Source organism: Schistocerca serialis, chromosome 7 (genome assembly GCF_023864345.2).
Source record: "Schistocerca serialis cubense isolate TAMUIC-IGC-003099 chromosome 7, iqSchSeri2.2, whole genome shotgun sequence".
In the NCBI taxonomy this organism is placed as follows: Eukaryota; Metazoa; Arthropoda; class Insecta; order Orthoptera; family Acrididae; genus Schistocerca; species Schistocerca serialis.
Genome location: NC_064644.1, coordinates 169,779,632 through 169,806,487, shown reverse-complemented (window position 1 = coordinate 169,806,487; position 26,856 = coordinate 169,779,632). Strand labels below are relative to the sequence as shown.

At 43.6% G+C, this 26,856-nt stretch overlaps 1 protein-coding gene across 1 annotated transcript in view; it reads right to left on the bottom strand.

The window, feature by feature from the left end:
* Positions 1-26,856, bottom strand: part of LOC126412543 (myogenesis-regulating glycosidase) — a 237,326-nt gene that overhangs the window by 62,335 nt on the left and 148,135 nt on the right. Inside the window, exons 5-7 of the mRNA XM_050082188.1 lie at positions 22,985-23,253; positions 7,391-7,552; positions 2,086-2,513 (exon numbers count right to left, since the gene is read on the bottom strand). Coding sequence (XP_049938145.1) covers positions 2,086-2,513; positions 7,391-7,552; positions 22,985-23,253 — 859 coding nt within the window. The remainder of the gene's footprint in view (positions 1-2,085; positions 2,514-7,390; positions 7,553-22,984; positions 23,254-26,856) is intronic.

Here is a 26,856-nt window from a genome sequence, read left to right as displayed (position 1 = left end):
GTTAAGAAAATTAAGTGAAGAGAGAAAAAGGATCTATTTGCTATGGGACCTACTTGCTGTGCTTCCGTTCCATGATGTGAAATTAGAGCGCTTATGAATCTTTGTGTAAATGAGTGGACATTCGGCGTTTCCTTGGCTACGTTGCGTGACACATTCAGCCTCAATACGTTAAGTTTTACAGGTAGTCTCTGCTCAATATAAATGTTTCTTTTTAAAGCGTGTTTGGGTGAAGTATTAACAGTAATGTCAAATATCGGAATTTATATTTCATTGAATACAAATTATTTGTAATATAACTTTCATAACGTACTTCCCATTTTTAATAAACATTTTTGAAACAGTGATCAAAAATTTAAAAAAATTTTCTTGTTAAAAATTCAGTCTTGATCACACCATGTATGTTACAAGAACATAGGTGACCGGTTTCGGTCATATCACATGATCATCATCAGACTTGTAATTTAATTTAGAAAGTAATAGAAACCTTACTAGATTGACAATAAAATATGACAAAATGGTTATAAGGATAAAATACAATAAGACGTGTTATACCCATGGCATCCTTCGAAGATGGTAGGTGGAGCACTCTTCTCAGCTGCTGTGATGTCAACTGGTGCCAGCAAAGTTTTTTTTTTTTTTTTTTTCTTTATTGTAAGTTAGGACCTTATACAAGGTGGGTTGGCAGTGGCAATTGTAGGCCGCTCTTCAGCCTCAGGCAGTACAAATAGAGATAAACAATGAAGACACATAAGTAACAGAACATAACGGCAGTTATAATAACAGTAGTCACAGTAATTAAAAATAACACGAAGCTGTTCACATGCGAAGAAAACAAAAGACTGTCAGTACTGTGCACGAACACTGATGATGATGACGATACCCGTGAACGATGGAGCATGGGCGGCGAACAACACTAAAGCACAAACACGACAGCACACACACAAAACTGATGGCGACGATCTCCGGCGCGCTAATGTCTACGACGCGTGTGCGAGTCCGGGTACCTGCAAAAGAGGAGAAGAGGGTGGGGGAGAGGGGAGAAGGGAGAGTTTAGATGCCAGGGGCAGAGGAGATGGGGAGAAGAAAGAAGGTATGGGGGGTAGGGGAAGCCCAGGGGGAGGAGGGGGGAGGACGGAGAGAAGGGAGGGAGGGTGCCCTGAGGAAAACACAGGAAGTGGGAGAGGAGGATCAAAGGTGATAGGAGGGGTAGATGGAAGGGATGAGGGCATCATCAGGGAGGGGGTGCCAGCAAGTGACAAGCATACGCTACCTCTTCTCCCTCCACCTCACGTCAACCAATCAGTATAAAATGGGTTCACATAATCGTCAAAATGTTAAAAAACAAAGTACAATAATAATATAAAAATAGTTATGTATAAAATATCTCTTTACAACTATGGAATTACTTAAATATTGTATAAAATATCAATTAAAAGCTTTAAAATAACTGTACAGACGATATATACTCAGTGTGCCCCCTATGGCCTAAGGTGGTACTACCACAATGGTTTCAAAGTCAACGATGTTGTGGAGGTCTCTATTTGTACTGCCTGAGGCTGAAGAGCGGCCTACAATTGCCGCTGCCAGCCCACCTTGTATAAGGTCCTAACTTACAACAAAGAAAAAAAACAAAAAAATCTTTGCTGGCACCAGTTGACATCACAGCAGCTTAGAAGAGTGCTCCATCTACCATCTTCGAAGGATGCCATGGGTATAACACATCTTATTGTATTTTATCCTTATAACAAATTTGTCATATTTTGTTGTCAATCTAGTAAGGTTTCTATTACTTTCTATATTAAATTAAAGGTCTGATGATGGTCATGTGATATGACCGAAACCGGTCACCTATGTTCTTGTAACATACGTGGTGTGATCAAGACTGAATTTTAAAAAGAAAAACTTCCCATTTTCATAAATATTTATTTTTGGCACATTCAGCGTTTCCCACTTCCAGTCTTCAGTTTTGTATTCATTGCTTACGATGACAATAAAGGTTAATGTTGTGGAAAATTTTAAAATTACATGTTTTTTTTTCTTATTGTTGGAACTCAAATGGTTAATGAGGGACTGCGCTCGCCTTACCGGCGTGCGCCTGCCAGAGCGAGTTGAGCATGACGTGTCCCTGGCGCAGGAAGGGCAGCGCGATCACCTCCTCGGTGTAGTTGTAGACGGCGGCCTCGGTGAGCAGGTCTGCGGCGGGCGGCGCGATCTGCCACACGGGCTCCGAGATGAGCGCGTCGACCAGCTCGCGGTCCTGGTCGCGCATGCCGTCCCACATGTTCTTGTCGGCCAGGAAGGAGTGCAGGTCTCGCATGTTGGCAGCCGTGCACACCGTGTAGTTGAGCTGCGCCGGCGGCGGCGCCTCCGACCCCGCGCCTGCGCGGTGGTACGCGAACTTGTCGTGCTGGCCCTCCAGGCAGAGGGCGCCGTCGCCGCTGGCGTTGAGCGACACGTACAGCGGCGTGCCCGCGTCCACGGAGATGCTCACGCCGGCAGAGCTCAGGAAGTACCTGCCGACACGCAGCTCTCTGCTCGACAACCGCTAATCGACTGTGTTGAGTGCAGCTTACTGGCAGATTAAAGCTGTGTGCCGGACCGAGACTCGATCTCCTTAGAAGTACAGCTGCGAGGATGGATCGTGAGTCATGCCTGGGCAGCTCGGTCGGTGAAGCACTTACCCACAAAAGGCAAACGTCTCGAGTCCGAGTCTCGGTTCCACACACAGTTGTAAGCTAAGAGGAAGCTTCATATCATCGCACACTCCACTGCAGAGTGAAAAATTCATTACGTAATGTGTTTAGTGGGTAAGATAGGACCTTCGTGATTATCAGACTAGTATTGTCACCAGAGTCTGAGCTTCCTAGCAGATAGGTTTCCACACATTGTTCTCCTAATGCCGTACTCTGTACGTCAGCTGTGAAGGTCACTTGTTCACCTCCTAATAGTACGACTATCGATATTTTTTTGAAATATTGGGAATCTGATACATCGTAATTAAAAATATATAATATTCGACCAGCGATATGTCGGAAAGATTATCGATATATTGGAAGAAGAAACATCAACGTTCCGGCCAAAAAAATATCGTCTGCACACAGTAAATTATACTACTAGTTTTAGAGCTGTATATTGAAGTACTGATTTACTATTAGATGCCCGCCCGGCTCGCCACGCGGTCTAACTCTCTGCTTCCCGAGTGGGAAGGCATGTCGGTCCCCAGCACGAATCCACCCGGCGAATTAGTGCCGAGGTCCGGTGTGCTGGCCAGCCTGTGGGTGGTCTTTAAGGCGGTTTTCCATCTGCCACGACGAATGTGGGCTGGTTCCCCTTATTATGCCTCAGTTACACTATGTTGGCGATTGCTGCGTAAACACTGTCTCCACGTACACGTACACCATAATTACTCTATCACGCAAACATCCAGGAGGGGGGGAGGGGCGCCACTGGGTGCCGAACCACACCATAACCCTGGGTTTGGTGTAGGGCGGCGGTAGGATGAGTGGACTGCTGTGGCCTGTTGTGGCGTTGTGAACCACTGAGGACTACGACAGGAACGAAATCTCTCCGTCGTTTCTAGGTCCCCAGTTCAGTACACAATAATGTTAGATATTCTGTACATCAACAAGCTAGCAGCCTGCTTATCTCCCTTAGAGCAAGAACTGAAAGGAAAACGACGCTTGTTCATGCTTGGCGATAACCACATTGTTAACAATGGTAACTGCAGGTAAGTGGCATAGAAAAAGGTGTCCGATGGATCCGTTGTTCGATTTCGTCACATATCGAATTTGTCTGGACTACTTCATGTCGACTTCCCTGCTTTTTCGTTTCTGCAAACGCCAGCGACCTGGCAGTTGTAGTGTCAAAATTGCGCTGTCAAGTTAAACATTGTAGTTCCTGTTGGTAGGGCCCAGTGCGGATTACGTCAGCATTTCCCCTCACGTCTCCGCCCATCGTAAAGACCAATCTTGCCAGTTACACTTTTGTTCATCAGTTTCAGCAACTGTTTTGTGAAGCATGCTGATGTGAAGAAATACCGCACTAGTAGCGTTAAAAATTGTTTTTTAACGCAACTGCTGTACTATTTCTTCACATCAGATATCTTGCTATTCCACTCACACCCCGTCCCTCCGGCCTCCTCTCTCTCCCCCTCCCTCCCCCTCCTTCCGTAGCCTTGCGGTCTGAGGCGTCTTGCCACGGTCCGCCCTCTCTCGGGTATGGGCTTGTGTGTCGTCCTTAGCGTAAGTTAGTTTAAATAGTGTGTAAGCTTAGGGACCGATGACCTCAGCAGTTTGGTTCCATTAGACCTTACCACAAATTTCCAAACGTCTCCTCCCCTCCTCCCCCTCCCCAGTGCAATCGGACTTCTTCTTTGTGCCACTTGTGCCACCTATACTTGCACCATACAGCCAAAGAAAAAGACTGTATGTGATGAGAGCTCAAAACGTAGTAAGACTCCTATACACTACGAAAGTAAAATTATGTTCTACCACAGTTTCAAAAGAACAATTTCAAATATTTACCGAAAATTGCGAAAAAAATGTAATATAAAAATAAAAATATCATTTCTCGATATTGTCATTTCGATATCGATACTGCTTGGAGACGTACTGATATATCGGTATACAGTGTGCGGCAGTCAAACCTGCTTTTATTTTTACTGCACGGAAGCGTTGGAAGTAGTGGGGGGGGGGGGGGGGGGGCGAGTAACCAAGGTCACTACTGCGTTCCCCAACACAAAGCATTTCAGAACCCACGGAGCAGCGGTGAAAGCGTTCTACCAAAGCGGCAGCTATGTAGCCCCTCAGCGTCGTTTCCGGGAGCATTTTCAAACTAATCGTTATAGGCCGGTCCCTTCGGTTGACTCAATAAAGACTTGTGTTGAAAACTTTGAAAACGTCGGTGAAAGAACAAGGAAAAGAGGTGGCGGAACGAAGACAGAGCGTACTTCCGAGAATGTGGAACGTGTAAGAAGCCCCCAGAGATCAGCGTGTAGACAAAGTGTTGCGCTCGGAATTTCTGACAGGACTGTCTGAAGGATTTTGAGGTTACACTTACATCACCACCCATACAAAATCCACGTGTTTAACGCTTTGTATAATAACGACTTCGTGGTCTGATAGCATTTCTGTGAAAGACTTTTGCAAACGATTGAAGAAAACGAGAAGCTTGTTCACAACCTCTGTGTAAGTGACGAGGCACATTTTCACCTCAATGGATATGAGAACAAGCAGAACTTTAGATATTTGAGTGATCGGAACCCTCACCAACTCCATGAAAAACACCTGCACTCAACCGAGGTAACAGTTTCGTGTGCAATCTCCTCATCAGGAATGATAGGCCCTTATTTTTTTGAGAACGAAAGAGGGCAGTCTGTTACCATGAATGCTGAGAGCTATTCAAGAATGTTAAGGACATTCTTCATACCTCAGCTTCGTCAGTACACAGTGAATGATGAAACATTATTTCAACAACATGGAGCATCAAGTCACACAGCCTGTGTGAGCATTAATGTTCTCAATGAAATTTGAAATTTTTAATAACCGGGTGATTTCCAAGAAAGGAGCGATTGCTTGCGCCCCCTCCCCCCCTCCCCCCCTCCCCCCGCCCCGTTTACACGACCTTACAGCCTGTGGTTTTTTTTCTCATGGGGCTACCTTAAGAGCAAAGTGTGTGAAGAAAGACCTGATAACGTTGGTGATCCCAAAGCAAGAATCCGGATGGAAATCGAGAGAATCTCTCAGGGTATGCTGTGCTGTGTGATTGTCACCTTCGTAAATCGCCTGCGGGAACGCTGTGATCGAGGAGGACGCCATCTTGCTGATGTCATTTTGAAACAATGAAAAAAATTTGTTGATGTTTCTTAAATGCTTTTTAACGTAGAATAAAACTGTATGAATAAAATTTTGATATCTGCATCCAAGTTTATTTTACACTCATTTAAAAGATGCAGGTCTGACTGCCGCCGCACCCTGTACCAATAATTTATCAACAGCCCTGCTATCAAGTCCTCTAACAAGGGAACGTCCCCATCGCACTCCCCTCAGATTTAGTTATAAGTTGGCACATTGGATAGGCCTTGAAAAACTGAACACAGATCAATCGAGAAAACAGGAAGAAGCTGTGTGGAACTATGAAAAAAAAAGCAAAATATACAAACTGAGTAGTGCATGAGCAAGATAGGCAACATCAAGGTTAGTGTGAGCTCAGGAGCGCCGTGGTCCCGTGGTTAGCATGAGCAGCTGTGGAACGAGAGGTCCTTGGTTCATGTCTTCCCTCGAGTGAAAAGTTTACTTTCTTTATTTTCGCAAAGTTATGATCTGTCCGTTCGTTCATTGACGTCTCTGTTCACTGTAATAAGTTTAGTGTCTGTGTTTTGCGACCGCACCGAAAAACTGTGCGATTAGTAGACGAAAGGACGTGCCTCTCCAATGGGAACCGAAAAGATTTGATCGCAAGGTCATAGGTCAACCGATTCCTCCACAGGAAAAGAAGTCTTGTATATTCTATACGACACTGGAGACGGCATGTGCGTCACATGACAGGAATATGTTGTCGACCCACCTAACTTGTACACTTGGCGAATGGGTAAAAAGATTCTTCTACCTTGCCCGATTTAGGTTTTCTTGTGGATGTGATAATCACTCCCAAAAAAGTGATGAAAACATAAGAGTTTGCCACATAAACTGCAACAAATGAATTCAACAGTTTCACAGTCGCACGGTTTTCCCTGTGCTCTGTCAAAACATATGTTTTTAACGTTTTCAAATTTTTCCGTGTCTAGACCGTCAGATCCTGCATATGTCCAAGCAAATCTGGACATGTCCTGGAATTTTGGAGAGCGAAGTTGATTATGTGTGAGTGCCTGAACTTTGGTAATCGTCTGAAAATGAAAAATTAAACTTTTCACTTGAGGGAAGACTTGAACCAAGGACGTCTTATTCTGCAGCTGCTCACGCTAACCGCCGGACCACGGCGCTCTTGAGCTTACATCCTCCTTGATGTTGCATATCTTGCTCATGGACTACTCAGTTTGTATATTTTGCTTATTTTTTTTCATAATTCCCCACAACTTCTTCCTGTTTTCTCGATTGATCTGTGTTCAGTTTTTCAAGGCCTATCCACTGTGCCAACTTATAACTACAGTAATATTGAGGGGGGTGCGATGGGGAGGTTCCCTTGTAAGAAGTGACCAGAGTGCTCTCTCAGTAGGGTGTCTAATATTTCGTCTGGTGAGCTTATGTTGCGTTAATTTCATTATATTTCGCCGAGTGATTCCTCATTTGTTATATTTTCGTTATTTAGGAAAACAGTGTATAATAATAGCAGTTTTAGACCTAGGGGCACATGACATAAACGTAGTTAATTTCTACCAGTAGAGGACACGTACCTGCTGAGCACATTCCCCCACGGATGAGGTCCGCCTCCAGTGACGAAGGGCGAGCAGTTGAGGGACAGCCCTTGGGGCAGCGGCCACAGCTTCCCCGCCACGTGCCCTGCGCCATACCAGTTGGCGTCACCCAACTGGTAGCAGTCACGCGGGACGGGCTGCCTGGAACACAACGCAGCACCACCTCATCTGGCAGGCCTACGAACAAGGGAAACTCCACGTCGCATCCCAGTCAGATTTAGTGGTAAAAGGGCCCAACGGACATCCGGTCATACCTGATCACGTAGCAAGCATTAAAACAGGAAAAAGGTGTGCTGAACGTTGAAAAAACAGCAAAATATAAACATCTACATCTACATCTACATGATTACTCTGCAATTCACATTTAAGTGCTTGGCAGAGGGTTCATCAAACCACAATCATACTATCTCTCTACCATTCCACTCCCGAACAGCGCGCGGCAAAAAGGAACACCTAAACCTTTCTGTTCGAGCTCTGATTTCTCTTATTTTATTTTAATGGTCATTCCTACCTATGTAGGCTGGGCTCAACAAAATATTTTCGCATTGTCCGCAGCTCGTGGTCATGCGGTAGCGTTCTCGCTTCCCACGCCCGGGTTCCCGGGTTAGATTCCCGGCGGGTCAGGGATTTTCTCTGCCTCGTGATGACTGGGTGTTGTGTGCTGTCCTTAGGTTAGTTAGGTTTAGGTAGTTCTAAGTTCTAGGGGACTGATGACCATAGATGTTAAGTCCCATAGTGCTCAGAGCCATTTGAACCATTTTCGCATTCGGAAGAGAAGGTTGGTGACTGAAATCTCGTAAATAGATCTCGCCGCGACGAAAAACGTCTTTGCTTTAATGACTTCCATCCTAACTCGCGTATCATATCTGCCACACACTCTCCCTATTACGTGATAATACAAAACGAGCTGCCCTTTTTTCTACCCTTTCGATGTCCTCCGTCAATCCCACCTGGTAAGGATCCCACACCGCACAGCGATATCCTAACAGAGGACGAACGAGTGTAGTGTAAGCTGTCTCTTTAGTAGACTTGTTGCATCTTCTAAGTGTCCTGCCAGTGAAACGCAACCTTTGGCTCGCCTTCCCCGCAGTTTATCTATGTGGTCTTTCCAACTGAAGTTGTTCGTAATTTTAACACCCAGGTACTTAGTTGAATTGACAGCCTTGAGAATTTTACTATTTATCGAGTAATCGAATTCCAACGGGTTTCTTTTGGAACCCATGTGGATCACCTCACACTTTTCGTTATTTAGCGTCAGCTGCCACCTGCCACACCATACAGCAATCTTTTGTAAATCGCTTTGCAACAGATACTGGTCTTCGGATGACCTTACTAGACGGTAAATTACAGCATCATCTGCGAACAGCCTAAGAGAACTGCTCAGATTGTCACCCAGGTCATTTATATAGATCAGGAACAGCAGAGGTCCCAGGACGCTTTCCTGGGGAACACCTGAGATCACTTCAGTTTTACTCGATGATTTACCGTCTATTACTACGAACTGCGACCTTCCTGACAGGAAATCACGAATTCAGTCGCACAACTGAGACGATACCCCATAGGCCCGCAGCTTGATTAGAAGTCGCTTGTGAGGAACGGTGTCAAAAGCTTTCCGGAAATCTAGAAATACGGAATCAACTTGAGATCCCCTGTCGATAGCAGCCATTACTTCGTGCGAATAAATGACAGTGAACGGTCCAAGTGGTTAAGCGGTGACGCTGTTGGACTGCAAAGCGGACGAGCCCGTGTTCAAAGCTCGATCGTGCCGATTTTTTTTTTTTTTTTTCACAAAATTGCTAACTGTCCGTCCAGTCACTGACGCGACTGTTCGTTGTATTCAAATTTATGTCTGTGTCGTGGTGTAGCGTCCGTTAGCAACAGCGAGGTGTAAGTAAGAGACCTATAATGAAAGTTGATTCTGCACTATTCTATAGGCAGCCGAAGGGAAGTTGCTTCCGAATGGCAACTGCAAAGTTTGATGACAACGCGACATGTCAACTGAATACTCCACAGGAAAACACGTGTGGCGCGTCATTCACGGCATTAGTGACAGTGCGTGTGTCATATGATAGGACCTAATTTGTACGCCTGGTAAGTGAGTGCGATATGCCTCCTTGCCCGATTTGCGTATTCGTATGGATGTGAATGTGATCACACCCAAGGAAATTATGAAAACATAATAGTTTGTCACATACGCTGCAGCAAATGACCGCAACATTTTTACCATCTCATGTCTCGTTAACGTTTTTGGAGTTCCGTTCCGTTTCGGATGTTTTAACATAGTTCATACCGTTTATGTATTGTTTTCATTTCTGTGAGAGGACCGGCCGGAGTGGCCGTGCGGTTCTAGGCGCTACAGTCTGGAGCCGAGCGATCGCTACGGTCGCAGGTTCGAATCCTGCCTCGGGCATGGATGTGTGTGATGTCCTTAGGTTAGTTAGGTTTAATTAGTTCTAAGTTCCAGGCGACTGATGACCTCAGAGGTTAAGTCGCATAGTGCTCAGAGCCATCTGTGAGACGTCTAGATGGTATCTCACGTGCTCTCATTATTCATCACGTTTACTTGCGTCGGTAACGTATTTTTACCAAAGAATCATGCTCTACAACCACTATACAACTGCCAAACTACAGGAACAGATCAGACATTTCAATAAATAAATGTCGTGTGACTAGGGCCTCCTGTCGGGTAGACCGTTCGCTGGGTGCAAGTATTTCGATTTGACGCCACTTCGGCGATTGCGCGTCGATGGGGCTGAAGTGATGATGATTAGAACAACACAACACGCAGTCCCTGGGCGTAGAAAATCTCCGGCCCAGCCGGGAATCGAACCCGGGCCCTTAGGACTAACATTCTGTGGCGCTGACCACTCAGCTACCGGGGGCGGACATTTCAATGACTGGAAGGAAAGTTCGTACTGTTGGGGCGAAGAAAGTAAGTAGTACGAGAGAGTTTTGAACATGGCTTGTTCGCTTCACAGTCCAACACCGTGACCAATTAACCATGACGCCGTGGCTGTCTGTCTTCCCTCAATATTGCATTTGTTAAGCTTGTTCCGCTCACTGTTCCTACTTTGCTTTTTTTTTCACACTTCAGTACACCTTATTCCTCTTTTCATGCTTGAATTGTTTTCAGTTTTTGAAGGGCTATTCACTGGGCCATGTTAGCACTAAATCTGAGGGGGGCGCACGCACCAGTGCAGCAGTTCCTCGCAATACAGTGAAACATGGAGTCACCCGTTAAACTTCCTGCTACACTGTAAACTGTAAACTTGTGTAGCAACCAAAGAGTCGAGGCATCTATGGAGCGTGCAGTCAGGTGGCCAGAACAGAATTTTTGTACCTAACATACACCTAACATACACTGACCTAAAAAATCACGTGACTATGGGACGACGTAAGGTTTGTCCGAGAGCTTTCTGCTGTCTTTCAAAATTATTACATTGCTTTTATAGACAGACCCCGTTCAATAGTACCGTCAACACTACAAAGGTTTCATAGGCATCGTAATAATTCACATTTGGTACCTGGAATGAACTTACGCTTTGATAGGATAAATTCAAATGCATATTGCGTGCTTCTGACAAGTTTCACACCCCGCATGTCGTTCCTATTCAATTTTTTATTATTTACTTATTTATTTATTTATTTATTCATTCTTATAAGGAAAGAAGAAGCCACTGCCATGTTTCAGGTTTTCTGCTGCACTCGATGGTACTGCCGAGTCTCTGTTTCAATGAACTGCGTTATGATGGCGCCACAAAATGGCTTCCTAGTACGCAAAGGTGAGTGTGTACGTAAAAATATCGAATTTGGAGTAATGCCATGCGCCATATGAGTGATTTACGACACTGTGAAATTACTGTAAGGGCGAAATTCTTCCGTTTTTAATTTCAGACAGGAGAGAGTGCTGTACTTAGAGGTTAGTGTACCTAGGAACACATGTTTCTGGTCGGTACTTCAGTCTAGTGACTGATTTTAGAATCGGATGAAGGAATGCGTACTAGAGGCCGCCGGAAACAGTTTCCGCCATTTCCTACAGCTTTTGTTGTTGCTAGATATGAAGTTGTGGCTTGTGTATCATATCGATTCGTATATATTTCCCCCCCATGAACCATGGACCTTGCCGATGGTGGGGAGGCTTGCGTGCCTCAGCGATACAGATAGCCGTACCGTAGGTGCAACCACAACGGAGGGGTATCTGTTGAGAGGCCAGACAAACATGTGGTTCCTGAAGAGGGGCAGCAGCCTTTTCAGTAGTTGCAAGGGCAACAGTCTGGATGATTGACTGATCTGGCCTTGTAACAATAACCAAAACGGCCTTGCTGTGCTGGTACTGCGAACGGCTGAAAGCAAGGGGAAACTACAGCCGTAATTTTTCCCGAGGGCATGCAGCTTTACTGTATGATTACATGATGATGGCGTCCTCTTGGGTAAAATATTCCGGAGGTAAAATAGTCCCCCATTCGGATCTCCGGGCGGGGACTACTCAAGAGGATGTCGTTATCAGGAGAAAGAAAACTGGCGTTCTACGGATCGGAGCGTGGAATGTCAGATCCCTTAATCGGGCAGGTAGGTTAGAAAATTTAAAAAGGGAAATGGATAGGTTGAAGTTAGATATAGTGGGAATTAGTGAAGTTCGGTGGCAGGAGGAACAAGACTTCTGGTCAGGTGACTACAGGGTTATAAACACAAAATCAAATAGGGGTAATGCAGGAGTAGGTTTAATAATGAATAGGAAAATAGGAATGCGGGTAAGCTACTACAAACAGCATAGTGAACGCATTATTGTGGCCAAGATAGATACGAAGCCCACACCTACTACAGTAGTACAAGTTTATATGCCAACTAGCTCTGCAGATGACGAAGAAATTGAAGAAATGTATGATGAAATAAAAGAAATTATTCAGATTGTGAAGGGAGACGAAAATTTAATAGTCATGGGTGACTGGAATTCGAGTGTAGGAAAAGGGAGAGAAGGAAACATAGTAGGTGAATATGGATTGGGGGACAGAAATGAAAGAGGAAGCCGCCTGGTAGAATTTTGCACAGAGCACAACATAATCATAACTAACACTTGGTTTAAGAATCATGAAAGAAGGTTGTATACATGGAAGAACCCTGGAGATACTAAAAGGTATCAGATAGATTATATAATGGTAAGACAGAGATTTAGGAACCAGGTTTTAAATTGTAAGACATTTCCAGGGGCAGATGTGGACTCTGACCACAATCTATTGGTTATGACCTGTAGATTAAAACTGAAGAAACTGCAAAAAGGTGGGAATTTAAGGAGATGGGACCTGGATAAACTGAAAGAACCAGAGGTTGTACAGAGATTCAGGGAGAGCATAAGGGAGCAATTGACAGGAATAGGGGAAATAAATACAGTAGAAGAAGAATGGGTAGCTTTGAGGGATGAAGTAGTGAAGGCAGCAGAGGATCAAGTAGGTAAAAAGACGAGGGCTAGTAGAAATCCTTGGGTAACAGAAGAAATATTGAATTTAATTGATGAAAGGAGAAAATATAAAAATGCGGTAAGTGAAACAGGCAAAAAGGAATACAAACGTCTCAAAAACGAGATCGACAGGAAGTGCAAAATGGCTAAACAGGGATGGCTAGAGGACAAATGTAAGGATGTAGAGGCCTATCTCACTAGGGGTAAGATAGATACCGCCTACAGGAAAATTAAAGAGACCTTTGGAGATAAGAGAACGACTTGTATGAATATCAAGAGCTCAGATGGAAACCCAGTTCTAAGCAAAGAAGGGAAAGCAGAAAGGTGGAAGGAGTATATAGAGGGTCTATACAAGGGCGATGTACTTGAGGACAATATTATGGAAATGGAAGAGGATGTAGATGAAGATGAAATGGGAGATACGATACTGCGTGAAGAGTTTGACAGAGCACTGAAAGACCTGAGTCGAAACAAGGCCCCCGGAGTAGACAATATTCCATTGGAACTACTGACGGCCGTGGGAGAGCCAGTCCTGACAAAACTCTACCATCTGGTGAGCAAGATGTATGAAACAGGCGAAATACCCTCAGACTTCAAGAAGAATATAATAATTCCAATCCCAAAGAAAGCAGGTGTTGACAGATGTGAAAATTACCGAACAATCAGTTTAATAAGCCACAGCTGCAAAATACTAACACGAATTCTTTACAGACGAATGGAAAAACTAGTAGAAGCCAACCTCGGGGAAGATCAGTTTGGATTCCGTAGAAACACTGGAACACGTGAGGCAATACTGACCTTACGACTTATCTTAGAAGAAAGATTAAGGAAAGGCAAACCTACGTTTCTAGCATTTGTAGACTTAGAGAAAGCTTTTGACAATGTTGACTGGAATACTCTCTTTCAGATTCTGAAGGTGGCAGGGGTAAAATACAGGGAGCGAAAGGCTATTTACAATTTGTACAGAAACCAGATGGCAGTTATAAGAGTCGAGGGACATGAAAGGGAAGCAGTGGTTGGGAAGGGAGTAAGACAGGGTTGTAGCCTCTCCCCGATGTTGTTCAATCTGTATATTGAGCAAGCAGTAAAGGAAACAAAAGAAAAATTCGGGGTAGGTATTAAAATTCATGGAGAAGAAATAAAAACTTTGAGGTTCGCCGATGACATTGTAATTCTGTCAGAGACAGCAAAGGACTTGGAAGAGCAGTTGAATGGAATGGACAGTGTCTTGAAAGGAGGATATAAGATGAACATCAACAAAAGCAAAACAAGGATAATGGAATGTAGTCTAATTAAGTCGGGTGATGCTGAGGGAATTAGATTAGGAAATGAGGCACTTAAAGTAGTAAAGGAGTTTTGCTATTTGGGGAGCAAAATAACTGATGATGGTCGAAGTAGAGAGGATATAAAATGTAGGCTGGCAATGGCAAGGAAAGCGTTTCTGAAGAAGAGAAATTTGTTAACATCCAGTATTGATTTAAGTGTCAGGAAGTCATTTCTGAAAGTATTGTATGGAGTGTAGCCATGTATGGAAGTGAAACATGGACGATAAATAGTTTGGACAAGAAGAGAATAGAAGCTTTCGAAATGTGGTGCTACAGAAGAATGCTGAAGATTAGATGGGTAGATCACATAACTAATGAGGAAGTATTGAATAGGATTGGGGGAGAAGAGAAGTTTGTGGCACAACTTGGACCAGAAGAAGGGATCGGTTGGTTAGGACATGTTCTGAGGCATCAAGGTATCACCAATTTAGTATTGGAGGCAGCGTGGAGGGTAAAAATCGTAGAGGGAGACCAAGAGATGAATACACTAAGCAGATTCAGAAGGATGTAGGTTGCAATAGGTACTGGGAGATGAAAAAGCTTGCACAGGATAGAGTAGCATGGAGAGCTGCATCAAACCAGTCTCAGGACTGAAGACCACAACAACAACAACATATTTTATTGTTGTGTAACGTATTCAAGCTATTTGGAGTGTATTGTTAATTCTTCAGTTACAAAATTTTATGGCAAGTAAAAATCTATATACTTTTAAAACTTGTTAAGTAACTTGTGGCCGATAAAGACTTGGGTCGTTACCATCTGCTATCTTGAAAAAGAAGAACGTCTTCTACAGCGGAACTTGGAATACTTGCAAAATAACTGAGTTTCGTTAACGTCGTAAGAATTTTACTTGTCTTGAAAACGGAAGTTAATAGCTTCAGTTTGAAAATGTATTTAACTCCCTGATAACACTTTTGCTTAATTTGATTTCACTTACTGGTTATTGTTATGTAGTACCGTAATAATGAAACAGTAGACGACTAAATACCATACTGACAAGATTTTCTCTATTGCAACGCTTTTAAATTTCAATAGTTACATGACCATGTTGTGCCTTGGAACACGTTTCCACATTTGGAACAGCCTAAACGTGAATAAGCTGACCGCGAGTTCCTGTGAGATGTGGCGACCACTGCGCGCTGGACTCTTACTTACGAAGACACGGTCGTCATGACCAAATAAGAGATAATCAGAGCTCGCTCGGAAAGTTTAAATGATTGCCTTTCGAACGCACTATTCGTTAATGCAGTGGTAGAGAAATAGTCTGGAAGTGTATTCACTGCACCCTCTGCTAAACAATTAGGTTTTAATTGAAGACTGGAAATGGGAACGCTACAAATGCCGAAATTGGATGTCCTCGTATTTTTCTGTAAACTGCATTTTCTGTCACACCCCTTATGAATGACATAAAATATACACAGTTTGTAGTTATAAGCTATGGGACGGAGTTCGCTCCAAAGTGTATATGATAGTCAACGTTTTTAGAACCGGTGATATTGACAGATAGTTTTCGAACAGGCAGTAATAAATTTGCGCCTTGAAACGCCGGCTAAGCTGTATGTAGCTGAGTATTTGAGTGCCTGTTACAGGATAAAGTTCTTATAGTTCTAGCGAAAGCAAAGTACCATCAGCCTAGCTGTCCTAGGAAACGTGTGTGAAATCTTATGGAACTTCACTGCTAAGGTCATTAGTCCCTAAGCTTACACACTACTAAACCTAAATTATCGTAAGGACAAACACGCACACCCATGCCCGAGGGAGGACTCGAACCTCCGCCGGGACCAGCCGCACAGTCCATGACTGCAGCGCCCCAGACCGTTCGGATAATCCCTCGCGGCTAGCTGTCCTACATCACGTATACCTCATGTCCATTTAACAAGCAGGGCTTGGGGGACACCATGTTGGATTTCGTCCTAATTTGTTGAAGCCCATATCTGGCGGGTTTTATAGTATAACTTATGTCCTATGAATATATTATGCTGTTTCAAAGCATCAGCACACTGAGGATATCTTGTGCTTCGATTTTGGTGCGATCTGGTGTAAGAAAGTGACGGGAAGCGTCATATTGTTGGTAAACAGTTTTTGTATTTCGTATTATAAGTTGTGTGTTATGAAACAGTGCCCTTTCAAGGCAATGGCACACGTGATATATATATATATATATATATATATATATATATATATATATATATATATATATATATATTGTGTCGTTCTTGGTACGATCTACGAGGACTATTCGGAAAGCAACTTCCGATCGGTCGCGAAATGGAAACCACCGTGAAAATCCGATGAATTTTGCACAGATGTGTTAGGTAGTGTCTCTAGTAAGTCCGTCGATCGCGGCACGTCGCTCTTTTCAATTCTGAGCGCACAGTGAGCACGTAAAGATACACAGAAAATAGTGTCTCCAGCGAAAAATGAAGGCCTGGTGAAAGATTTAGCAGTCCACATAACATAACTATCATGCGTTTCGTTCTCCATCACAATTCTCGGCCGCACTCTGCAGGAACAATGAAGATGCTCCTGCAGCTTTTTCGATGGGAAGTGTTTGATCACCCACAACACAGCCCGTAATTGTCTCGTCCTGAGTATCGTCACTGCTCACATGAGCCTCTGGATGTGGAGACAACATTTTGGGCACAGACAACTACCTGTAGACAAGCGCAGAGAATTGGCGGGAAGCACTGGAGGCTGTCTTCTATGGCAAGGGTGTTGGAAAGTTGGTACGAAAAACGTGTAAGTCTGAGCGGCGACTATGTAAAGAAGTAGCTCTAAGGTGTAGCTAACTATTGCAAATAAAACAGTTTTCATTTTCATAGTAGTTTCTATTTCGCAACCGATTGGAACTTATTTTCCGAATAGCACTTGTATTATAACTAAATGTCAGTTAGTGGCACGTCAGAGATTAGGGGATAATATAAGCAACATAAGTGTCACAGATTACAATAGTTTAGTGGATATAGGCGCAGACATTGCGTTCATGTTTGTCGGTTCACGTACCATTTTCTCCTCATTATTGCCGGCCGGTGTGGCCGTGCGGTTAAAGGCGCTTCAGTCTGGAACCGCGTGACCGCTACGGTCGCAGGTTCGAATCCTGCCTCGGGCATGGATGTGTGTGATGTCCTTAGGTTAGTTAGGTTTAATTAGTTCTAAGTTCTAGGCGACTGATGACCTCAGAAGTTAAGTCGCATAGTGCTCAGAGCCATTTGAACCATTTTTTTGAACTCCTCATTATTTCCTTCACTGTCACGTTTTCTAAAACTTTCTCGGACTTTCTTATTAATTTAATAGGGAAGTATCTTCTGTAATATTGGTTGTTATGTACGTATAAGAGTTCTCTTTCCCTCTCACTCTCAGAAGTGAGGTTATTCCATTGTGTGAACATGCTTGACAGGATGGGCTAACAGCCGGCCGGAGTGGGCAAGCGGTTCTGGGCGCTACAGTCTGGAACTGCGCGACTGCTACGGTCACAGGTTCGAATCCTGCCTCGGATATGGATGTATGTGATGTCCTTGTGTTAGTTAGGTTTAAGTAGTTCTAAGTTCTAGGGAACTGATGACCTAAGAAATTAAGTCCCATAGTGCTCAGAGCCATTTTTGATGGGCTAACAAACAGCAAGACTGTTTTCTAAGTTACTACCTGATTCGACAGTAGTTATTCAGTATTCCTTCCTTGGTCCAAAAATCATCGCAGCACAAGACCCGCGACGTCACGCAAATTTATTACTCTTTCGTAGCGGGAATTCATGAACGCTGCACATAGAATACACACAAAACATTAAACGTCTCGAGTTTAGAATTGAAAACACAAAAAGCATTAAGCACACCTCGAACCTACCACCATGGCATTTAAGATCTCCCCAAAAGGCGCCTTTTAGTAAGACCTCATGTGACAAAGTGTCGGGAAATGTAAGGTCGGTAGGAAGATATGATACCTACAAATCTCATCTTGAAGTTCGCTTTTGGTGTTATTTAATAGTTGATTATAAACACCTCCCCCTCCTGAAATCTTGGTTTTGGTGACGCACTGATGTGTAGCATTGTCCGTGGTTTAGGTTAGTTCCGAATGATAAATATTTCAGTCTTCACTTGTGTGAAACCACGAGACATTCCTGTCTGAAACTACACTATGCAGTCACGTTAATGTGACCACCGCCTTCGGCGGGGGGGGGGGGGGGGGGGGGGGGGGGGGGGGGGGGGGAAGGAGGGTGGCGATGGGGGTCAGGTAAAACAGTGCAGTCGTTGTCGTAATGCTCAAACCAAGTTTCCAAACTGTTCGCCATGACACAGTGGTTAAAGTGTACCGTACATTGCAAAATGGCGCTAACCAAAACGAGCCCCACGACAAATAAGGTGCACCATGGGTCATAGATGACAGAGATCAATGACAGCTGCGGAGGTGTGTGCTATAACATCCACGATATATATGTATTTTTTATTACGAGTGGAATATGAACGTGTGGATAACGTTCATTCAATTATGTAATTATTTCTTAAAAAGATGATAATTATGTAAAACAGAGACAACATTTGTCTCACATTCTGTGTTAATCTGTGTCATTCTTTTGTTTTGTTTTGTACCCTTTGGTCATCTTCTTCTGATGTACAACGCCGACGCAAGACGCGAATCAATTTGAGGTCTGTTAAATGAAAAACATTTAATGTAAAATTATTGTGCCTTTATGTTCATTTGCCGGTAAAAACAAATAGAGCCAAATGCGTTAAAACTATTTGTGATTAATTATTGAAAATTCACTTCCTCTTTTAATTAAAATTTTGTATTAATTGTTTTATCATAGCTGCAAGAAGCGCAGCCATTGTTAGTTGCGATTATATAGCAACTGCGTCTGTACTTCTAGTTGAAAATAGCATGGGTTTTGTGTTAAACTAATTCGCAAAAAATTTAATAATTTTTTTTATTGGTGGCATCAATTTAAATGATTAACTATTTATTGGGAAAAGGAAAATCTTAATCAAAAAAGAAATCCTCTATCTTTTGTTGGCAGCAGTCTTAACTTTTATTACAACGGCAAATTTAAATTACTTGAAACTGCAAACAATATTACGATGTGTAAGAAATAAATGTGCACCGGTGGTACTGAATTCTGTTTATAAAAGAAAAAAAATTAATCGAATCAGAGTACATTTTCTAGGAACAGTGCTGATGGTATTTATTGTTGAACAAGATTCATTGCTGATGTATGTGGCCAAAGTTAAACTACGCACGAATCACGGGGGAAAATATTTATGGTAGCATACGTCAGTATTGTGTGCGGGTGGTATTCTGTGGTTCCTTTTCATGATCAATTTGCTAAGAATAATTAAATCCATTGAAGAGAAATATTATAAAAGCTCTGATGTATGATGTGTAATTTTAGTGATATGAACACTGCTTACAGTCAACATTATTACACTACGTCAGGTGGAATTCTTGTGCAATTTGAACAAAATAATTATCCGGGAGAAGTTGTAGTTTGAATAATGCATTATACATGTGTATAATATTGTCAGTATCATTTACAAAATCAAATCAATGCAACTGCTAAAAAAAAAACCAGAGTGGATTCAAACCGCAGAATATCATAGAGTATCGTATCATCCATATTCATTGCACTTGTCCATGTTGATGATCCACAAAAACAGACACAAAGGGAGCGAATAGATGTGCAACTGTTGAGCAACTGACTGCCAAGATGATCCAAGGGGCAACCAACAGTGTCTTCTTTACGACCATTTAGCGAACTGCACAGCGAAAGTTGCTGCGCACGGGTCTCCGTAGCAGCCGCACGGTTTATACATTCATGCTGACTTCTGTTCACCGGCGATGAAGGCTGGAATTTCCACGCCACTACCGTAACTGCACGTCCACTGAGTGGTAACTCGTGGTCTTTACAGATCAATCTGATTTATGCTCCATCGGACAGATGGACTTTGGCGTGTACAACGTGAAACGTCCGAAAGCAAAGGCCGTGCAAGCAGAAGGGAACGTTATGGTCTCGAGCATGTTTTCGTGGCATTCCCCAGGTTAATTCGTCATTCTGGAAGACACAACGGATCAACACAAATATGCATCTAGCCTTATGGACCATGTGCTCCCTTACCTGCAGCTTTTTTTTTTCTCTCGGCACGATAGCATCTACGAGCAGAACACTGCTACGTGTCACACAGCTCGCAGTGTACGTGTGTCCTCGAAGAGCACCGAGGTGAGGTTACCCTACTCTCCTGGGCACCAGTCTCCCCGGTTTTACACCTATTCAAGAATCAGTGGGACCACCTCGATCGGGCTGTTCGCGCCATGGATCTTCAGCCGGGGAACTTGGCGCAGCTCGACACGGCACTGGAGTGTTGATGCCTCCACGTCCCTATCGGTACCCTCCAGAAACTCACTGACTCTATTCCTGCATTTCTCGAAGCAGTTCGCACTGCAAGAGGTAACCATTCAAGTTTCTGACTGGAGGTCACATTAATGCGACTAGATCGTGTATCACAATTCCCTTTCGTTCTAATAAAACGATTTCTGATGCGGATTTGTGACAGTTTATTGCTACGTTCTTCAGAGTTTCTCATTTCCAGTCTACAATCGCGGAGTAGTGGTACATTAATACGACTACATCATGTATCACAATTCCCTTTCGTTCAAATAAAACGATTTCTAATGCGGATTTGTGTCAGTTTATTGCTCCGTTCTTCACAGTTTCTCATTTCCAGTCTACAATCGCGGAGTAGTGGTATACAGGGTGGTCCATTGACAGTGACCGGGCCAAATATCTCACTAAATAAGCATCAAACGAAAAAACTACAAAGAACGAAACTCATCTAGCTCAAAGAGGGAAACCAGATGGCGCTATGACTGGCCCGCTAGATGGCGCTGCCATAGGTCAAACGGGTATCAACTGCGTTTTTTTAAAATAGGAACCCCCATTTTTATTACATATTCGTATAGTACGTAAAGAAATATGAATGTTTTAGTTGGACCACTTTTTTCGCTTTGTGATAGATGGCGCTGTAATAGTCACAAACGTATAAGTACGTGGCATCACGTAACATTCCGCCAGTGCGGACAGTATTTGCTTCGTGATACATTACCCGTGTTAAAATTGACCGTTTACCAATTGCGGAAAAGGTCGATATCGTGTTGATGTATGGCTATTGTGATCAAAATGCCCAACGGGCGTCTGCTATGTATGCTGCTCGGTATCCTGGACGACATCATCCAAGTGTCCGGACCGTTCGCTGGATAGTTACGTTATTTAAGGAAACGGGAAGTGTTCAGTGACATGTGAAACGTCAACCACGACCTGCAACAAATGATGATGCCCAAGTATGTGTTTTAGCTGCTGTCGCGGCTAATCCGCATATCAGTAGCAGACAAATTGCGTGAGAATCGGGAATCTCAAAAACGTCGGTGTTGAGAATGCTACATCAACATCGACTGCACCCGTACCGTATTTCTATGCACCAGGAATTGCATGGCGACGACTTTGAACGTCGCGTACAGTTCTGCCACTGGGCACAAGAGAAATTACGGGACGATGACAGATTTTCTGCACGCGTTCTATTTAGCGACGAAGCGTCATTCACCAACAGCGGTAACGTAAAGCGGCATAATATGCACTATTGGGGAACGGAGAATTCACGATGGCTGCGACATCAGCGACCTTGGTGGGTTGATGTATGGTGCGGCATTATGGGAGGAGGGATAATTGGCCCCCATTTCATCGATGGCATTCTAAATGGTGCAATGTATGCTGATTTAGTACGTAATTGCTGGTTCAAATGGCTCTGAGCACTATGGGACTTAACTGCTAATGTCATCAGTCCCCTAGAACTCAGAACTACTTAAACCTAACTAACCTAAGGACATCACACAACACCCAGTCATTACGAAGCAGAGAAAATCCCTGACCCCGCCGGGAATACTACAAGATGTTTCAGTGCATGACAGAATGGCGATGTACATCCAACATGATGGATGTCCGGCACATAACTCGCGTGCGGTTGAAGCGGTATTGTATGGCACATTTCATGATAGGTGGATTGGTCGTCGAAGCACCATAGCATGGCCCGCACTTTTACCGGATCTGACGTCCACTGATTTCTTTCTGTGGGGTAAACTGAAGGATATTTCCTATCGTGATCCACCGACAACACCTGACAACATGCGTCAGCGCATTGTCGATGCATGTGCGAACATTACGGAAGGCGAACTACTCGCTGTTAAGAGGAAGTCATTAGACGTATTACCAAATGCAATGAAGTTGACGGACATCATTTTGAGCATTTACTGCATTAATGTGGTATTTACAGGTAATCACGCTGTAAGAGCATGGGTTCTCAGGAATGATAGGTTCTCAAAGGTACATGTATCACATTGGAACAACCGAAGTAAAATGTTCAATCGTGCCTACGTTCTGTATTTTAATTTAACAAACCTACCTGTTACCAAGAGTTCGTCTAAAATTGTGAGCCATATGTTTGTGACTGTTACAGCGGCATCTATCACAAAGCGAAAAAAGTGGTCCAACTAAAACATTCATTTATGTACTACACGAATATGTAATGAAAAATGGGGGTTCCTATTTTAAAAAACGCAGTTGATTTCCGTTTGGTCGATGGCAGCGCCATCTAGCAGGCCAACCATAGCGCCATCTGGTTTCCCCCTCCAAGCTAGACGAGTTTCGTTCTTTGTAGTTTTTTGGTTTGACGCTTATTGCGTGAGATATTTGGCCCGGTGACGATCAATGGAGCAGGCTGTAGACGCAGACGCGTGGCTGGCGCGTGAGGTACTGACGTGTTGAGCGCCTGCCAGGAGAGGCGGTAGCAGCGCACGGCGTTGGGCTCCTGCTGTGGTTCGCTGTAGCGCCAGTGGAGGCGCGCGCGGCGCGGCCACTCCATGCAGACGGCCGCGGCGTCTCGCCGGTCCCTCTCCAGGCACTCGTAGGCCGGGCCGAGCCCCAGCTCCAGCCCCAGCCGGCCCACCACCAGCTCGCGCTCCGACTCGTCGAAGATGCGCACCTGCCGCTCCTCCTTGTTGTAGCGCATCCGCTCGAAGTACGCCCGCTGCGGGCACACAGAGCAGTCACTAAGCAGCAAACGTATAGCCCTCTGCATCCACCCATCCAACCCTCTCTCTCTCTCTCTCTCTCTCTCTCTCTCTCTCTGTCTCTCTCTCTCTCTATCTACCTGTCTTAGACACAACCTGTACGAGGTGTGAACAAGATGCGCACCTGACCACTCCTCCTCATTTTAGAGCAGTGGTTCCCAACAGGTGGTCTGTGGAACCCCAGGGGTCCACGAGCTATGCGAGAGGGGTCCGCAAGATGCTATTATTTTTCACACATGTCTACTCAATGCAATCTCCAGTGGATTAAAATTGAAAGACCAATACACTCAGTTTTAATTTTTTCCTGTCATTTACAGTTCATACTCAATTTATATTTTTTAAAGTAAACATCTAGATTTGAAGACAAAGATTCTGAGCAATAATCGACAATTTGAAGAGTTCCCTTAAAAAATTAATAAATTGCTGTGCTGATAAACCTCTTACTGTGGTGTGTGCACCGTAAGACCATCGGTACACACACCATCAGATTATTTGACTTGTCGCTCTAATGAAGTAGGCGAGTGTCAGCAATATGTCTCGTGGTGTGTTTATCTTCTGCCGTTAGGTCAGACGATAGAAATGCCACTTGCACGCTGAGAGTAGCGGATTGACGATGACCAACTTTAAACAGAACTTGATTAATTTTCACACACACATTTATTAAAATAATAACAATCATAAACCTTACGTAACTTCATTCTGGATGCTATTTACAATTGACAATCTGAAGTTCCTTTGGCCCTGGTACGTTAATCTTATTCTCACATATCTCTGACACTTGACAAAGTGTCTATACATTTGTCTTCATGGCTATGTACAGGAATATGATAATCTTATTAGGCGCAGACTGAAACTTGACTATAGACTGGTACAGACAAGTGCAGATACATGCAGACTGTCTAATCGGAGGTCTGTACACTCGTTACAATACCTCGCGCGCTCATGTATCACTGCGCGAGTGTGATCCGCGGGGAGAAAAGGTTCTACGTTAGCAGCAATCTCATTGGCTGCGTTACATATTAATACGCGGATTGGCGGAAGCAGAATTTGGTCCGTCTCTAAGACAGCGCCATCTCGTAGTGCGGAGACAGACGAGCGCTGTAATGCACTGTTGTGCTTAGCGGGGCGCACTCTAGTGGGAAAGTTGTGTACACGCTGACTACGCGGAACTATGTACACAACACTTACAATATTTGATTTTCAAACAGCTGAACGTACTCAGACATTGCGCTCTTTACCCATTCTGATCAACACTAAAAACACACACAATATTTTTAGCGCAACGCAATCTGACTTTCAAAAATCCCTACAAAAGAATGGCCCTTACTAACGATAACCTATACCTTTCATGAATCACTTACCTCAAAAAATCTTCGTTACTCGAACTACTGCAATACAGCGAGCGCCACTACTGCCAGCTAAATAAAAGATTCTAACTACTGAAGGCACTAACTATTGATAGACATAGTCAGTAAAAGAAAGATTTTGATAGAGAACAATGTATTTACCTTAATAATATTCAAAAGTCATCATATATATATCAGTTCATGACATCCAGTCTTACAAATTTACTGTCTCTGATGGACACACGTCCAGATCATCCTCTCTCAAAACTCCACCATCTCACTCCCCACATCCACCACTGCTGGCGGCTCACCTCCAACTGCGCAACGCTACGCGCTGTTAACAGCCAAGTGCCCAACACTACAATAGCAAATTCCAACAATGCAAACCAACCACAGCCTTCACACAGCACAGTCAGTGATTTTCATATAGAGCGCTATGTGGCGTTACCAACATAAAAACCTAAACAGCCTACTTACAAATTTAGCAATAACAATGATGGCTAAATTGAAAAAGTTTTAAGCTCAATATTTTTTCAATAATGAATATGCCAATGTTTTTTCTAAGTATCAAAAATAGAAAGCGTATAAAAAGACTCTTAATTTGGCTTCTTTAGGTATTTGATACTGTCATATGACAAGGTACCAATCAGGCTCGATGAGGAGCTCTTCGAGAAAATTTTGTTGGGAACCCCTGTTTTAGAACATCCGCTCAAAGTACACTTGCTGTGGGCACACAAACCAATCACTGAACAGTAAATGCACCGCCAACTGCATCCATCCATTCATCCATCCACCCGACCCTCCCTCCTACCCTTCTCCTTTCCCTCTGACTCACACATAAACTGTACGAGGTGTGATCAGAGATGTGAAAAGTTTGACAGAGCACTGAAAGATCTGAGTCGAAACAAGGCCCCGGGAGTAGACAACATTCCATTAGAACTACTGACGGCCTTGGGAGAGCCAGTTCTGACAAAACTCTACCATCTGCTGAGCAAGATGTACGAGACAGGTGAAATACCCTCAGACTTCAAGAAGAATATAATAATTCCAATCCCAGAGAAAGCAGGTGTTGACAGATGTGAAAATTACCGAACTATCAGTTTAATAAGTCACAGCTGCAAAATATTAACGCGAATTCTTTACAGACGAATGGAAAAACTGATAGAAGCCGACCTCGGGGAAGATCAGTTTCGATTCCGTAGAAATGTTGGAACACGTGAGGCAATACTGACCCTACGACTTATCTTAGAAGAAAGATTAAGGAAAGGCAAACATACGTTTCTAGTATTTGTAGACTTAGAGAAAGCTTTTGACAATGTTGATTGGAATACTCTTTTTCAAATTCTGAAGGTGGCAGGGGTAAAATACAGGGAGCGAAAGGCTATTTACAATTTGTACAGAAAGCAGATGGCTGTTATAAGAGTCGAGGGATATGAAAGGGAAGCAGTGGTTGGGAAGGGAGTGAGACAGGGTTGTAGCCTTTCCCCGATGTTATTCAATCTGTATATTGAGCAAGCAATAAAGGAAACAAAAGAAACGTTCGGAGTAGGTATTAAAATCCATGGAGAAGAAATAAAAACGTTGAGGTTTGCCGATGACATTGTAATTCTGTCAGAGACAGCAAAGGACTTGGAAGAGCAGTTGAACGGAATGGACAGTGACTTGGAAGAGCAGTTGAACGGAATGGACAGTGTCTTGAAAGCAAAACGAGGATAATGGAATGTAGTCGAATTATGTCGGGTGATGCTGAGGGAATTAGATTAGGAAGTGAGACACTTAAAGTAGTAAAGGAGTTTTGCTATTTGGGGAGCAATATAACTGATGATGGTCGAAGTAGAGAGGATATAAAATGTAGACTGGCAATGGCAAGGAAAGCGTTTCTGAAGAAGAGAAATTTGTTAACATCGAGTATAGATTTAAATGTCAGGAAGTCGTTTCTGAAAGTATTTCTATGGACTGTAGCCAAGTATGGAAGTGAAACATGGACGATAAATAGTTTGGACAAGAAGAGAATAGAAGCTTTCGAAATGTGGTGCTACAGAAGAATGCTGAAGATTAGATGGGTAGATCACATAACTAATAAGGAGGTATTGAATAGAATTGGGGAGAAGAGGAGCTTGTGGCATAACTTGACTAGAAGAAGGGATCGGTTGGTAGGACATGTTCTGAGACATCGAGGGATCACCAATTTAGTATTGGAGGGCAGCGTGGAGG